General features: G+C 36.0%; 2 protein-coding genes across 3 annotated transcripts; one reads left to right on the plus strand and one right to left on the minus strand.

Moving 5' to 3' along the window:
- The first annotated feature begins 543 nt into the window (after positions 1–543).
- LOC116192719 (AP-5 complex subunit zeta-1) lies at positions 544–7,082 on the plus strand. Of its 2 annotated transcripts, none has more exons than XM_031521338.1 (16): positions 544–748; positions 957–1,097; positions 1,351–1,442; positions 1,549–1,645; positions 1,988–2,031; positions 2,918–3,006; positions 3,480–3,571; positions 3,717–3,863; positions 4,505–4,652; positions 4,750–4,826; positions 4,903–4,974; positions 5,418–5,465; positions 5,560–5,687; positions 5,802–5,952; positions 6,257–6,467; positions 6,764–7,082. In XM_031521338.1, the coding sequence occupies exons 1-16, from the start codon at positions 548–550 to the stop codon at positions 6,769–6,771; spliced, it is 1,746 nt and encodes a 581-aa protein (XP_031377198.1). In that variant the 5' UTR covers positions 544–547; the 3' UTR covers positions 6,772–7,082. The 2 variants fall into 2 exon arrangements, with proteins under 2 accessions (XP_031377198.1, XP_031377197.1); XM_031521337.1 differs by having other exon boundaries at positions 546–748; positions 6,722–7,082.
- Positions 7,083–7,577: 495 nt separating this feature from the next.
- LOC116196728 (homeobox-leucine zipper protein HDG2-like) lies at positions 7,578–11,685 on the minus strand. The gene is made up of 10 exons (XM_031526602.1): positions 11,574–11,685; positions 11,306–11,490; positions 11,083–11,182; positions 10,005–10,421; positions 9,791–9,889; positions 9,315–9,518; positions 9,064–9,229; positions 8,656–8,930; positions 8,337–8,432; positions 7,578–8,215 (listed from the first exon to the last, which is right to left on the minus strand). Exons 2-10 carry the CDS (start codon positions 11,452–11,454, stop codon positions 7,829–7,831), a joined length of 1,893 nt encoding a protein of 630 aa, XP_031382462.1. The 5' UTR covers positions 11,455–11,490; positions 11,574–11,685; the 3' UTR covers positions 7,578–7,828.
- Positions 11,686–17,482: the final 5,797 nt, after the last annotated feature.

A 17,482-nucleotide genomic window follows, 5' to 3' on the forward strand; every position in this document is an offset into this window, starting at 1 on the left:
ACGGTACTCTCTGGCTCACTGGAGTACCATCGACCGTGAATTGTCTAATGTTCGGGAATATGGCTCAACAAATGATGTGGATACGATGCGAAGTTCGTTGGCTTAGAAGTCGGTTTACTCCTCCTGCAGTTCCTAATCAGATGCATAAACTTTCCGATGGACGGCAAATAATAGTAATTTCATAAAAATTTAAAGATCGATAAATAAATAACAGTAAGTCGATTTACTCCTCCTGCAGTTCCTAATCAGATGCATAAACTTTCCTATGGAGGACAAATAACAGTAATTTCACAAAAATTAAAGATAGGTAAATAAATTCCCTTAGAACATTGGAATTTGGCTGTCTCGCTCCCCCTCGGTACATATTCCAACTTCACACTACAGTGAACAATTTACTAACAATCGATTGCCGATCCGATTCAATTGACGACAACTCCTGGTTATATTTACTATTCATGACCGATGCTAGAGCGAGAATTATTATCGACGGCTCGTAATCTCAAAAGAAAAAAAAAAAGAGAGAGTATATTATAATATTATTTCGATTATGTGGGAAGTAAATTTTACGGATAGAAGAAGACACATCATATACTCGTCGAAGAAGAAGAAGAAGAAGAAGAAGAAGAAAGCTCCAGAGATGGCGGGCCGAGACAGAGACTGGGATTTCCTTCTCCGAACAATCTCCAACAGCGCCCGTGACTCCAACTTCGCCGCCGATCCCGCCGCCGACCCTTCTCTCCTTCACTCGGTACTCTCCCTCTATGCTACTCCCGTCATCCTCTGCCTCTTTTGCCATGAAATTGTTTATGGAGAAAGCTCAAAGCTTAATTTATTAGAAAATTTTGGTTTTCTCGAGCCATAGCAGTTTCTCATGTCAGGAAATGGAGAGAATGCACAATTTTGATCTCATGAAATCCTCTTTCGGTTGATAGCTGTGTTTACTGCTGCGTGGACAGGTAAAGAAGCTCTATGAGCTGTGTAAAGCTGAGAACTCGGAGGATCTTGTGGCTCGGATATATCCGCAAATCAACAAGCTCTTTCAACGAGCGGTGGCTTCGATGTCTCAGTCCAGAACTTCTTATGGCCTCCTCTTGCTGGTTCGGCTCCTTCGCTTAATCTGCATTTTCAGCATTGACTTATTGAAGTCTGGCAGAACAGGAAGAATTGGAATACAGAAATTGGGAAAAAAAATGCCGTTTTCTGCGAAAAGCTTTTTCTGTAAGGAGGTGTGAATAGCAGCCGCTGCAGTTGGTGTGAAACACTGGTTTCTCCGGGTCATGTAATTTTTATGCTCATTTTCGGGTTTATATGGCTTAGAATGTGATCATCTTGTTTGCTCTTTCCATTCAGGCTATTCTCCAGTTTTACCTTGATTTTGGGGATGTGGTTCTTCATGATGCTGATCCGAGTCTGAGGACATTTTTTCGGTCTTGCTTGAGCCGGTACTGCATTAACGGTCCATGTTATTATTGAACATCTTGGCTGAGACTGCCATTATCTCTTGACATTCAGTTTATTTGATATCCATTCTCGTGTTTTTTGCTTCAGTGAGTTTGCAGATTCAGTTGTTGCTGAAGCCACCCTAGATTTTCTGAATGCAAATAAGAAAAAGCTGCTGGTTTCTTTTCCAACCTTGCTGCCACAGGTTCGTTCTCTATCCCTGTTTAGTTGTAGCAAAGATTCTGAACAGAGCATTGAGATTAGGATCAGTTTCCATAACTTTTGGTCGTACATGGTGCCTGCCAAGCATGCGTTTTTCAGTTGCTTTGGAAAGCTAGTGATCATGCAAGTTGATGCAACTCATTAGCTAATTTCAATGTGTCAATCTTGCATGACAGAACAACTATTTTACAACCCCTGCAGTTTTGTGGTTGGGGTTCTTCTTTGTAGTTTACATTCTCAGCTGTTCGTATATTATAGAGAAAATTAGTAGATATGACAATTTCTGTACCTGCACCTCCAATTAATACTGGTGCCATGCCTGCAGTTCTTCCCTCTACTGCTTAAGCTGATTGCATGGAATGGAGAGAAGTAAGTTCTTTGCTACATTATTAATTTTGATGTTTTATTGCATCAGAGACTAAAGAACAAAGTATAGCTTACAAATATAAAGCTATTGTTTTATTTTATGGAACTAGATCAAGCTATTATTATCTTCTTAAGCTCGCGACGAGTTCTTCAATGTTGCGAAAAGTTTCCCCTGATGTGCTATACATCCATTGATGAATGGCAAAAACGATCAAAGAAGCATAGAAAATGCAATAAGTTCTTCTGTTTGCTAATAGAATGTCCTGAAAGAGGAAGAGGCTTTGTGTTCATGAGCCACTTGCACCTCTTAGATTGATGTTAAAAAGTGCTGTGACCTGAGGAATATTTCATTATAAGTATTGAAGCTTCTACTGACAAACTAGACATTTTAAATTCTGATTAAAATTTCCACGAATCAATTGCAAAGATCATATGTACATGTGTTGCATCAACATTGTACATTTTGTTTCCTTCACTTTCTGGAATTCACAATTGAAAATTATTGGTTATACTGAACGCATTTAGTATTGCATCATAAAGTGGAAATGCTTGTAAATTGTTGTGCAAGGGTCAAAGGCATCAACTCATTAAAGAAAAAGATCAAAACACTTTATCCACATAGTTGTAGGCTGTGTAACTTGAGGAACTTCAGTTTGGGCGTTCACATTGTAGACTGGGATCTGTTGAGATCTGTTGGATTATCTGAAGGGTTTGGGGATTTCCCGTTACTTAACAGAAAAATCTACTCATTTGCTATATTAACAACGTGTATCTTATCTCGACCTTTTCCTCTGAACCTTGTCCTCCAAATGTAGAAAAAGGCTTTAAGTCAATGTAAACAGCTAATGAACTAGAACACAGACTGACGCTCTTCTATCTGGCATTGCAGGTTGGAAAAATCTTTTCGACAGATTTTCCCTGCTTTGATATCTCCTGGATCTTTCCTTCCTATGTTTCTATCTCTGATGGACCTGCCAGGTCAGTTCGCAAATTCAGCTATGTTTCTTAATGCTCACTTTTCTAGATCTTTGCGGACCCCCTTTTAAAGGAGGATGACCCCAAGTTGTATTGCCATAGATGATGTACCTTTTGTCTTCTTTTACAGGGAAGCAACTACTAGCCTTTAAAGCTTCAATTTACATGCTTCCATTGGACAATTGCATGTAAATTTCATGATTATTACACATCTGGGAATTTTCTATAGGACAATAGTTAGGAAATGATTTCTCCATTCACTTGGTTGTCTATTCATGCAAAAATATCTGGTAGTTTTTGTTCCTGTTCTTGGTGCTTTTGCTTTTGTATCACTGTTTCTTTTTTTTCTTTTTTTTTGTGGAGGATGGTCCACTGGACATTGTTGCTGCTCTTTCTCACTGATCCACATAATTTGAAAAATCATATAAATTGTTCAATGATAATTCTCTGATTACTTTCTATTTTCTACTATGTAGTGTTGGTTGTTGCATTAGAAAAGGTAGAGCGAACCTCTGGATCTCTTATTGGAAGCAGCATAGCGTCAATTCAGCAGAGCACGGCTCCTAAGGTTAGCTATGACTTTTCCATGCTGAAGAAACAGCTGTGTCTTGTGTATGTATATATATGTGTATGCATTATAATGAAGGTTTATTTGTACAGGCACCATGGGAACCCACAACCATAAAAAATACTGAAATTTTTTATGACTGCAGATGTTACTTGATCTCATGGATGAAGCATATACTGGATCCACCATTGGTGATGGTGAGGCGGACTCTGAATCTGAGGATAACAATACCATTGATGTTGCCGACCCACTCTTTCTTGACCTTCTGAAGGATGAGAATGATGGCCTCACTGTATGTCTTCCTCCTGTCCATTTATTATTACACAATTTTTTAGAGAAATGATTCAGCGTTGCAACCTCCTTTTCTGCAGTTCTATAGCTCTGAGGAAATCTACAACTTCTTCATTTATAGTTTGATTTATCAGATTTTTTTGCTTGTGCTCTACTGATTGAACTTTTCTTAACATCATCTTCCCTGTCTCTCTCGCCCCAACGTTGTTTTTGTGTATGCATCTCAAATAATCATTGAAGCATTTGATACCAGCTAACATGGTTTTTCCCTCCTTTCCCTTTCTTGCTGGAATATGTACTGTTACTCTGCATCCATCTGGTGTATGTTTTAATGTTAGAATTTGAGTATAAAACTGGCAGTTGGATAGATTGTTGGTGGTATCTTCACCAAAATTTTCCAAGATGAAGGGTGCTCCAATGCCCTTTTTTCACATTTTCCTTCTTACCCTGTCTTTTCATACTTCCCACTTATCTTAATAGATATTTAACGATATACATGATAGGAGCTTTAAAAGCTAATGTATGGGTCTGTCTTTATTCAGTTATGGCCAAGTACATGGTCAAATATTTCCAATGTTTACTCGGAACATTTTAATGTTATCGTTAGATATCTTATTAAGTTAATCATGTAATGATTTTCAGGAACGCCACTGGACTTCTCCTGGGATGACTGCTGCCTTGCAGGCTGCTATTAATTCCCCTCAATCTGATCGATTAAAACAAGTCCTAAATATAGCTCCTCGACTTCTTGATGTGTATTTTGCTATAGCTCTTCGTGAAGTCAACGACTGTAATATTTACTTATGCAATTGTATCATTTTTAAGCAGACAGCATCATTTTGTTTATTACATGCTCATCTCTCTAGTTCTTGTTATTTCATTTGCAGCTATAATATGCGCACTGATTCCCCAGCTCATGTCAAGAGTTGCAACGACTTTTCCAGACAAAACCTTTTCCCACAAGGTTCGCCCATTTATAGGATACAGGTTCTAGAGCCTAGGGCAGCAAACAAGTGAAAACTTATACCATGTGTTTGCAGGTCCAAAAGAGGCTCCTAGAATTCATGCTTTCTTCATTCCAACGCTCTCCAAACTTTGTTGCACTACTTAAGGTACTCAGTGGCAGGTTGTTAGAAACAGTTGTTTCTGATATTGTTTCAGTTTCAATGATATCATGAACCCTGCCTTTTGAATATCTACATGCAAAGACTAAATGCTGGAGTGAGGACAATATTGAGAAAATAAATTTTGCATATTGATGTTAAGGGTTGAGATAATGACTTTGCAATATCAATTTGACATTGTGGAAGGGATAAATTTTTTCTTAATTTGTTCGTTAGTATTATTAATTTTTTTGATAATTAGAATTTTTAAGTGGAAGGAATATTTTATTTGAAAACTTCTTTGCTTGTCAACTATAAAACGTGCCTAATGTGAGGTTACAGAACTTGCATGTGGGATCTCTTAAATGCTGATCATTCTGTGAGGAAACTTGGGTTCTTCTTTGATGCTGAATATAAATACTGATCATTTTTCATTTAATAATTCTTTGCAGAAGCCAATAATGGATAGGCTTGGCGAAGCTTACGACAGCCCTGCAAAGGTCAGAGCAGTTTGGTGTTCTGCCTTACGGTTCCTGCTTAATACACAGAATTATTTTGTTCTGTATTTATAAACTGCAATAATGTTTCATTCAGACTGAACTGGCACTGCAACTGTGTTGGGCCATGGGAGAGTATGCAGGGGGTGGCCCATCTCAGAAAGATGCAGCACGGGAGCTCTTCGAGAATCTAGAGCTTCTTTTATATGAAAACCTGTCGTCTAGGTAGATGGCAAATATTGTTACAGCACTCTTGTTTTCAATATCAAAATATACCTTCGTCTTTGGTTCACTCGATAACTGAATGTCTCCTGACTTAATTTTGAAATGTTCACACAGTCGTCTCGGCCTAAGACAGGAGTCAAACATCGGTGAAACATCCAGATGCTCATCCCAGTCAAGGCTGCTCTGTTTTGTTGTCACAGCGATTGCAAAGCTCGCCACTGTTCACCGCGAACTTCTACCGAGGGCTCGTGTGTCTTTGGGAAAGGTCTCCCTTCCACCTTTTGCCGCGTCTCTTTCATTAACTTATTCTTTTCATTTTTGTTTCATTTTGTTGATTATTGAGCCATTATGGAGCTAACCAGGGGTTGAGCCCATGAACACCTTGCTAATCCATAAGCGTAACGTCTCTAGACATTTGTATGGACTGTGGAGCCCATATGGATGGCTACACTACGTAAACTGAGGTCATAGGGAGTCGACCAAATTGAGTTTCATCCTGTTTCAAATTCTTTTCAAATGTTTATTCCTGTTCTGGATTTACTCACCTTAAGCTTCACTTGCAATGCTAGGTGGCCCGTTCTCGAATTTCAGATGTCAGGGTGTGGCAACGAGCCCGTGATTACCTGGGTTTAATGACCGAGCCTGCAATCTCTCTGTCTGTCTTGGGGCCTTCACAACCTTCGGATGAGAACATGCAGAGCCCTGGAATCGTGGACTGGAGCAAAGGCATCCGAAAGATGACTGCACATGTTCCCTTCTACATTCTCCGTGATCAGGAAGGTCAGCTCCATTACAGACTACATATATACATATTAGTGATCGAAAGAGGAAATTTTTCGAGTTTTCCTCGATGCAAATGTAATGCAACCACCTTTCCACTGTTTTCCTCTTTCCCAAGAAAGGAAAAAAGGAAAGACAATACCGGAAAGCTCTCCTAGTTTCCAAACATGCATATATATTCATCTGTTCGTTCATATGCCAAAATGAATTTGTCACCCGAATTCAATAACAAGCTCCTGTCATTCCATCCGCAGGTCCGCCTTTCCATGACTTTTCATTTTCTGATATCCTTCCAGCTCGGTGAACCCAGCTCGGTCAAGAGAAGCTGCTCCTCTCCAGCTCTCGAATCTTAAATCAGCTGTTCGAGCATCGCTGATTGATCAATATCTCTCAAGGATCTACTTAATGCAGAGAACATTGAATGTGCGATTCCAGAATTTTAGGAAATTTTGCTTCGTCCCCTCTATAGAATTAAAATTTTCTTTTACCGTTTCCTCCACACCACATTCTTGATTCTTGTATGTGTGTTCGATGTCTATAGTATGTATCTATACATGCCTGCAATCCATTAATAATGAAATTTCAAGCCCGACCTTAGTAGATTTTATGAGCTTCTATTCGAGCACGTACATGCATGCTCATGCCTGTCCATTGACAATGAAATTTCAAGTCCAAGCATAGTTTCATTCTTTTTCCAGTCTGAGCTTCGATTCAACTACGGGCGTGGACTTTGGCAATTGACCCATCAACTCACATTCGCTGTCCTGAGCTAACTGAATGAATCCCATGGACTTGTAACTCCAATTAACGAGAGAAACTTTCTAAATCCACTGTTGAACCGAACGTTGGTACCGAAATAATTTAGCCCGGTTAAAAAGAAATTCAGATCGCGGACCCAATGGGGTCGGGGTCGATCCTAATCGAAACTTGGTCTGACGTCCTCAGGATCCTACTAATGGAATACAATTCTTAAAAGCTGAAAGTCATTTTCTTACTCTTAATGGGGAGAAGAAAAGAGAAATTAACATTGCCTCATTGATGACAATCGATCTCAGAATATTATTGGTAACTCGAAAACGAATTACTAAAACAGGAAAGTAAAGCATCACATCATAGGAAACATATTTCCAAAGGATTTAGGAAGACAACAAGACAAAGGGGGGAAAACATAGGATCATAATACGAGAAGTCCCAAAGCTTCCCCTAACAAGGGGGTTTTTAAAGTACATCTATATGATTAAAAAGCACAAGACACGCATGAAAACCTTACACACAACACAACACAGCACATTATCTAAAATCTGCCATAAGGTTCTTTATTAGGTTTTTTCCACCCACATGAAACATCGAATCCTCTAGCCTCAGTTTCCTCGGCGACCGCCGCTCCTCTGGTGACCGCGAATGAAGTTATCCTTGATCATGCCCACTGTTCCGGAGATAAGACTGTGCGACACGTTCAGTGAATTCAAGGATAGACAGTAATGGTCCTCCCGGGGCGCATCGTCCAGGATATGGAACAAGACAGTTAGGAGACTTCCGCTGCTCTCTTCACCTGGCAGTATCGGGCGGTCAGGGAACATCATGAATCCTGAGGTCATGAACGCGACTGATTCTGGGTCCCCGCCGCTCAGGAGCATCGACATGGCCGGGACATCAATAGGTGCATAGACAACATAGGCGAAGGTCGGGTCTATGTAACTCTTTTGCAGATAAAACATCGGTGCATCTGTGTTCTCCGGGGTAGTATTCTACCAAAAAAGAAAAAACAAAACGCATATAGAAACAAATATATATCAATGCAGAAAATGCAAAGCTATAACATACACTTGCGAGATAATTAAGGAAAGATACATAGTGTCTGCTACTTACAATGATTTCGAGTATTGAAACGCGACTCTCTGGATTTGAACCGACTATGATGTTAGCCAGTTCTCGAATTACATGGCTCTGTGAGAGGAAATCCCACTGCAAATTCACGGAAGGAATAAATGATCAATAAGATTAGGTATAAATGCGTAATATTATCAGATATATACATGTTGTCCGTAATTGTCCTACAATTTTTCTGCTGTAAATTCCTTATAATTTATGAGATCAGCCAGATGAAGGTCACGAAATGGTGCAGCCTTCTAAAGATGAGTTCTTCACTATGCTAATCAATGACAGGGTGCAAGAGGATCATGGATACCTTGGGTCGGGATTCAGCAGCGGAAAGAAGACTGAAGACTCGCTTCGGTGGGACTGGGATCTCCACGGAAGTGGACAGCACGATGGTTCTACCGCCGAGAAATCCAAAACTGTGAGCCCTATTTTTCACCGTGATCTTTATGTCCTCGTTACCATGTAATGGCAAAGTCATCCACATGTTTGTCGAAGAGCCACTTGCATCTAGAAAGAACTCTCTTGTCATCTTCTCCACCAGCTTCAGCAGGCTTACCCTGCCCATTGGAGTTATACGCAGTGCTGCCAGATAAATATATATAAGAATATTGGTAAGAATTAATCTCTTATAAAATGCATATATAGTCTGCGCTGATCAAGCTTGCGTGACTCGAACATATAAAACATGTCTCGATAAAAATCATTATCTTCATACCGCCTTCTGAAGGAGTCATATTCATTAGTGCTTGAAGCAGGTCATGCTCCCGAGCAATTGCCACAACCCAGCGCTGTGCCCCAAACACATAGCCTGAGCATACAACATGTTGGAAAATCTTGTGGACCAAGCCATTGTCTGCTTCCACATACTCAAGCCATATAATCTAATCCAGTTCATAAAGTTATAAATTATATTAATTCATGGAAATATTATTAGTTCAATTTAAGAGAGAGGCATTAGGTTCTAACCTTGGAGCAACCATTTGGTAGCTCATGGATCAGACAGCCCGAAGGCTTTCTGCGGTATCGGGTCGATGCTGGATAAGGAAATAGGCTCTCGAGTGAGATGTCGACAACTCCCCAGGTGTCGGGGGACAGCTTCCTGCAGTACCTCGCGAAGTAACTGTCTCTGACTGGGACCAGTGGAGTCGGGATATGAAATTCTGCCGTCATCTGAGAATCGAACCATTCATTGCCAACAAATATTTTATCAGATGTGCTTGTTCAAATTGCAGCTAGCTAGCTATTGTGAAATAACATAAAAGGTAACTGATATTGATCAATAATAGGGAGAGCGAGAACGTAAGTTCGGGAACGTGCATGCATGCATATGCCTTAAACTTTTGCTACGACTAATTCCGAAATGATTCTTTTAGTAATAGTTACGCGCTATGTCTATATATATATATACGAATCAAACAGTGAGAACTAGTAGTATATATTACCACTTGTAGGGCCCCATCGTATTCTGCCGTTCCTGGATTTATAACTGCAAGTAGTATTGCCCTTGACACAATATCAGCGAACTTAGCAGCCCACCGGTTCTAAATAACCATAGAGAGAAAAAGTAAATCAGGGGAATGGGTGAATAAAAAGATTCAAGTCAGCTGATATAAAATACTTTTAAAAGAAATAGTGAAACCCTAGCTACTAACGTACCGAATCCATCAGCATTTCAACAATGCCTAGTCGATTCATACCGACATAGGCGGTCTCTCTAGAAGCTTCCAAATGGAGGTATCCGGAGCAAGGAAGGCTCTGATTGTTTCCAAAGCCAGCTGTCCGCATCCGATCAGCATGCCGATAATCAAAAGGGTTGAAATCTTTCTTGGACATTGTTATCAGATCCTCCATAGCGGAATTTGCAAATTCAAGTATCTTTATCTTGGTGAAGTCCGTAGAGACTGAAACCGACATCAGAATGTCGGTGGCCCTAGAGCTATCTGACCTACCATAGCCGTTCATGAAAGAAGATGCCGAATCTGATCCATGTCCCTCAACTTGTTGAGGATTTGGACCTTCATAGGGAATATTAGTACTAATGTTTCTGTCGTCCACAGCAACATTATTTCTCACCTGTTAACATAATTGAAGGATTTCAGTTTTAAAAAAATGGAGGAAAAAACTTTGACTCAATAAAGGTGAAATTATCAAACCTTTGAAATGGCTGGTTTATTCATTAGAAGAGGGGGGAGGAAACCGAAATTTCGAACGGGAAATCAAAAATTTCGATGAAAAATCATTTGAAAATCTGTCAGAAATGTCCATCAGAATATTGTTGATAATTTTCTGAAGAATTTGTTTTTTAGTTATAATTAATATTCATAAAATTGATCCAAAGGAAAAAAAAAAAAAACTAGGGTTTGGCCAGCAATTCACCAAAAAACAGCAGAGGGGACTGCGATCGCTAGATCTGATAAGAGGTAAATAAATCTAGTCGCTGTCATCAAAAAAACAACCTGCGGCTTTATCAAAATTACATTTTAGGACTTCTTGTTTAAAAAAAAAAAAGATTTAGGCTAAAAGCTTAATAATGGTAAATAAAATCTGCTGCATCTAGGGTTTTCCAAGATCATATCACCAGCGTTGACCCAACCAGCATCGTTAGTTCTCATACGGCAGAAAAAAATTTCAAGCTTGAAAAGATTATATAAATCTCGAAAACAGTGTCTCTATGAAAGATTATATCAAAAAAGATTTCCTCCTTCCTGAGATTCTAAGGTCTTGGAAAACTTACTTCCCAACTGGGTTCACCGAGCTGCTGCTGTTGCTGCCCTAAGCCAACGTTCTGCTCGTACACCTCCGTTGTGCGGGGATAAAATCGCATCCCCAAGAAACTGAAAGATCAACATAAAACGAATAGAACAGACCAAAATGGTGTCCCAGATAGCATAGAAAACCTCAGGTTTTTTTCATCAAAAACCTGTTCATGCCACCAGATTAAGAGGGAGAAAACCTACTCTCGGGGGCGTTTGATCCCTCGGCTCATTGGGCCGTCAGGGTTGCCGAACCCATTTATGGCGGCGGTAGGTGCACTATCTGATTCAAGCCAATCACCGACGCTATTCTCGCCCACCTGAGTCTCACTGTCGCTCAGTCCTTCACTCATCCTTTCTTTTTCACTTGCAGAAGTTTATCTATGAAACTGTGAACACAAAGATATGAAATTAAGAACACATATATATAAAGTGAAATAGAGGAGGGGGATGATGGGATCAAGATAAGTGCCTCGATATTAACGAAGAGATTGATAACGCTCAAGTGAAGAGAGAAATTCATATTTGCTTCTATTCCCCTTATATATATCTACAGATGAAATGAACTACATACATAAGGAGAAAGGAAAGCTAACGCCAGCTGCGCGCTGACAGAGACATGTAATCTCGTGAAGCGCGTGACTTGCTTTGTAGATTACGATTATGGTTTCTGATATTACATAAAAAGATGGAATTCAAAAACCGTTAGAGCTGTCACAAGTAACTCGTGCCTCCGAATATATGTCAAGACAACAGCTGAAATCATTTATACTGTCACTTGTTCTGCAATTGGTCTGTCTCTATATGAGAGTGCGAACCAAGGTGAGAAACCACAGATAATTACAAAAAAAAAAATTAACTGAATTTGAGTGGACTATGCTGACTACGTAATGACCTTAGAAGCCATTTTGAAAATTACAAAAAATATCTCATTGAAATGGGAAAAAGATAAAGAAAATATCCGCTGCAAAATATTGAAATTATGGGCGGCACATTCCTTTTGTTATTCAGATATTTTTCTTAAAAAAATACTCCTGATATTTAATTTGATATTGGTTTTGCTTTATTATCAGTATAAATTCTATTTAATTTAGAGCTAGTTACTTCTGGTGATAAAATCCAGAAAAAGGCGGACACAAATATAGTGGAATTGGACTGCTAAACTTTGCCTTTTCTAATAACATGTATTTAATAAATTGAAACTTCGATTAAAGGTCATAAATACATCAAAGAAAAAAGAGCAATGATTTACAAAATTACACAAAAATATCGCGATTCCATGTACTACTCTTCCGGTTCGTGTATGTATACATATTCCAAAAAAGAAAAAAAAAAGTACGAAGATATGAAACTATGCATTAAGAAATTAATGATATGCCGTCTCTTAAAATCATATTATAACTACAAACTACATAAGAAGTAGCCTCCTTCTTTATCAGTTCTGAGTACGTTAGAGGTTCAGCAATAGGATTATGTCTTCTTATAGTGGACAATCCCACGTGATATGTATCGGATCCGATCACAATCATTGGCCGTACTTTAATTCCTAGCTACTTGTTTCGTGATTGCACAGACTTTTTGGAGATAATAAAAGAAAGTATTTATATATGTTCGATCTGACCTCCGAAAGACTTTTAATAGATCATTTATGCATTGCCAAAATAAATTAAAGTGTGCAACTTATTTTCAGTATCTAAAATACGCTTTTTCCGATGAAGGGGTTTTGGTGCAGTGATATAAGGCGTCAACTCAAAACAAGATGTTTTGGGTTCGATTCTCATTGGTGGGATTTATGTGCCACTTTGTTTCGCATTTTTTTTCCTATTTTTGTATTAGGTTATGACTCCAAAAAAACACGCTTTTTGGGTGAAAAGTACATAAAACCATTTTGAACTTTGTTTATTTAGTTTCATTTTTCTTCCTTATTAAATTGAGAGAAAACGCGTGAATTAAAGTTTTTGAGAAGTATTTTATGTTAATTCATACTTTAAATAGTCCATGAAAGTAATGAGTATGGAAAATTGAATGCATTGTAAATGGTAGCTATATTCGCATATATATGGTAAACTACATGAATGGCATGAACACTCAATCTTTACCCTTTTGGAATAAAATTAATCTTATCGAATTCTGAAAATTAACTCAAAGTAAAAAAGAAAAAAACGAATATTGATTGTAAAAATCAACACATAATTATTAAGTACACAATTACAATTGTAATGATAAGTTCGCAGTTTCCGATGTGCCAATCACAAAAGAAAATTTTTTGTGCCGGTTAGATAATGATAAAATGAATATTTACCCAAAAAAGTTTGTCCATCAATTTGTCGAAGTGAATTTAATTTGTACAAAAACTACTTTTCTACCGTTGGTCCGTTTTCATATATTTTCTATATTTTTTTATTGTAATTACTTATAATTTAAAATATCAATTTTTTATTTAAAACAATAATATTTCTTGATTATCAAATTTTTATAACTTAAATAATAATATTTAATAATTTTCAGTTGAAAATTAGAGTAAATTAAATAATTAAATAATAATTTGTAACTAATGGTTTTAATTGATATGCATCATCATATAGCTAAATTAATTGTTAATAAAAATTTATTACATATATTTAGTTTAGATATTATATTACGAATTTGTTTCACTTTTTTAAATAGTGCTTTATAAAATAATTATATTATGATATAGGCGTTTCTAGTTTTTGATTTCATTGCTTATATATTACGTTGTGTTCATAAAGTTAGTGGTTTATAATAAGATAGACGTATATGTAATCAACTAATTATCTTACAAGCCTTCACCAAAAACATGATAATATATATAATATATACTGTAACGGAAATTATATTGACACCCAATTGAGCATCTATCTGTTATGTTTGATTAATTATTATAATTATATTTATTTTTAAAATATTGATAGCATCTGGGGCTTTGTTTTACTATATATATATATATATATATATATATCGATGATGCTATCTACCAAAACATATATATATATATATAGATGATGCTTTTCACATTTATATATATATATATTTATTTAATTGATGAAATTAGACTCGATCAATGTTGAGAATACATCTAGTCTCGCAAAATTTAAAAAAAAAGAGAGAAAAAACATTTTTGGCCCACTAATAGTATATATATATATATATATGTATGTATGTATATATAAGTTGCCAATATGATTTCCGTCAGTCATCTTCCGAGATGAAGGAGGTTTCGGCAATTCTGCCTCCTGCCGCAAATTATCAATCTCTTGTATATAAAAATTTGGCAACGTTACCAATCAATATCGAGCAATGTTACCAATCCCAGCCAAGAAAATATCCATTGAGGTCTCCACTGATGCCAACGAAGACAGAACAATCGGCAGGCGGCAACAGTAGAGCAACAAAGGGGTGGCACTGGCGGTGCCGCCGCGCCTTTATGCTTAGCATCATGATATATCATTTTTCTTTTTTAAGAAATTTCATTTTAATTAGTGAATTCTTATACTGAATAATGGATTTGATTTAAACTCACACCAATACTTTAATTGCATGATACAATTAATAATTTGTATCAATATTCATGAGACTAGGTTTTTTAGCCCGTGCATTACACATAACTTTTATGACAAATATATTTGTATTTACATAACTCAAAATAAATTTTTTCGTTAAATTTCAAAATTTCATCAAAAATATTTCTTTTTTTAAGTAAATAATATATAATTATATCCAAATATTTTTAAAAATTATGATTAATTCATATATTACTACTATATTAGAGAAGTAGAAGAAAAATAGTGGTGTAAATTTTTTCAAAATTATCATTTTCCTAATTCAATCAAAAGTTAGTAAGTATAAATTTTGAAGATATAGTAAAATTAAAATATCTCATGTCCAAATATATTTATATATAATTATAATATTTATGCATAAGTTTTGAGGATATATTAAAATTAAAATATCTCATGTCAAAAATATTTATACCTATATTCAAATTATTAACATTTTTATTTATAAATTCTTAATTTATATGCATTTATTAATTTGATATTTTTTATATAGTGATCATATTTATGCATAAATTTTGAGGATATATTAAAATTAAAATATTCCATGTCCAATTATATTTATGCAGTTTTTAAATTACCGAGCATTTTTATTTATAAATTCTTAATTTATATGCATTTACTAATTTAAGTCCCATTTAATCCTAATTATATAATATTTACAATTATACCATTATTTATTCCACTATATATTATTTATATATTTACCGTCTTAACTATGTAGTATTTTTGACATTTATCTTTGGGTAAATTACAAAAAAAAACCCAAGTTCTGTAAAATATCTCAATTTTGTCCTAAATTTTGTTTTGTAACAAAAAAAACCATAAGTTTTCTAAAATGTCTCAAAAATGACCCCCGTTATAACTTCCGTCAATTTTTGCTGCTGATGGTAGGTCCCTTTAACAGTTCACGTAGGTCACACGTAGGCAAAAATTGACGGAAGTTATAACGGAGGTCATTTTTTAGACATTTTAGAAAACTTATGGTTTTTTTTGTTACAAAACAAAATTTAGGACAAAACTGAGACATTTTACAAAATTTGGTTTTTTTTTTATAATTTGCCCTTTATCTTTCTAACCCTATTTTGACATTTACATTTCTAACCTTATTTTTTGTGTGGGGTACAATTTTAAATATATATATATATATGTATGTATATTTCTAGATGACAATTACTATTTTGTACTTATTATTATGATGTAATTAAGTTTATATAGATATATAGATGTTTAAAGGTCCTTATTTACATTAATGTGGCGAATGAAAATCAATATAATTCTTTCATTATACAAATTCTTGATCCAATTTCTACGGGTTTATAAGGTCATTCATTTGTTCCTTACAATTCTGTTGGTACTTCCTCCCATCACATGGAAATAAGCATATTGCATTAATCCTCCTAATATACCATTTTTACATATTGAACTCAAAATTAATTAATTAGGAAAAATAACTTTTCAGGAATCGGCCCTCGTATTTCTAGAAAAAGACTTTTTTTTTTGTTGAATATAGGGAAAATAATTTTTTTATTTCCTTCGCAAAGCATTTTTTCCACATAAAGCATAAAAAAGAAAAACGAGTGTGTAGGGATGGCAATGAGTTTATGTGAATGGGTATTTCACTCGTTCCAAACCCTGACAGGTGATTAACGGATTTTGCCATTAGATCATGGAAAGGGTTTGGGCATTTGAAGCCAAAAAAACTCTATAAGGTTTGGGAAGGGTTTAGTATTTTACCCGTCCTAAGCCCGTCAAGTGTAAATTTACTAAATTATCATCCATACCACTCATATTTCCAAAATAACATTCGTTATTTTCTTTCACTTCCGTTTATTTTTATTCTAATTTCTAGTATTTGTAATACTTGTTTAATTATTAGTGTTACGAACTTGAAGTGATGTGGTTTATTATTTTTGAACGTATTATTACTTATTAGTGTCGTAGATCGTTTTTTCTCGAACATGCTATGAAATTATAAGTGTTGTGATTTATTTTCTTTCGTACAATTATTTGCCTAGAATTTGTATTTTATATTTGAATACTTTTTGCTATATCAAACCATTTTCTAAAAATCAGATGCTATAATTCATATAAACTTTTCTCACAAATTTATTAACGGGCGAAAAATGAGTTTCCTTTAAATTAGTGGGATTGATTTGGGAATTTTCCTTTAAAAATTTAGCGGTTTGAGAAGAATATAAATTGATTTTTCTTAATTGATATGAGTATAAGATGGATATATCCATCCCAAATCCTTTGTAGTGTCATCCCTCGAGCGAGGTACGGATATTCCGATATTTGGGAAGCCGCGGATATTGATGCAGCCGTTATGTCCGTTACCAGTTTCCCCCTCAACTGTTATCCTGAAAACCGTGCATGCATGCCGTTTACTCTGTATCCTCTCCGGTTCCCCGCCTCTGAAAACCGTTTCCTCTGTTTTCTTTGTCTTTTGTTTTTTTCCCAGTCACCAATAATAAATAAAATATCAAAATGAAAATATTAACATCTAGATGACGGAGGCCAGCATGCATGGAAGTTAATGCAGCATGCATATTAACATGCGTACATCCACTTCGGTGGGGATCTGGACCCATCGATGGCCGCGGGAGGTGCATCAGCAGACTCAGGCCAGTCATCTAGGCTGTTTTCACCCACCTGAGTCTCATTGTTGCTCAGTCCTTTGTTCATCCTTTTTTCTTTACTTGCAAGATGAGTTTATCGGTAAAACTACAAATGTAAGAGATATGAAATCAATATATATATATATATATATATATATATATATATATATCAAGCGAAATAGAGG

Source organism: Punica granatum, chromosome 1 (assembly GCF_007655135.1).
Source record: "Punica granatum isolate Tunisia-2019 chromosome 1, ASM765513v2, whole genome shotgun sequence".
NCBI classification, from domain to species: Eukaryota; Viridiplantae; Streptophyta; class Magnoliopsida; order Myrtales; family Lythraceae; genus Punica; species Punica granatum.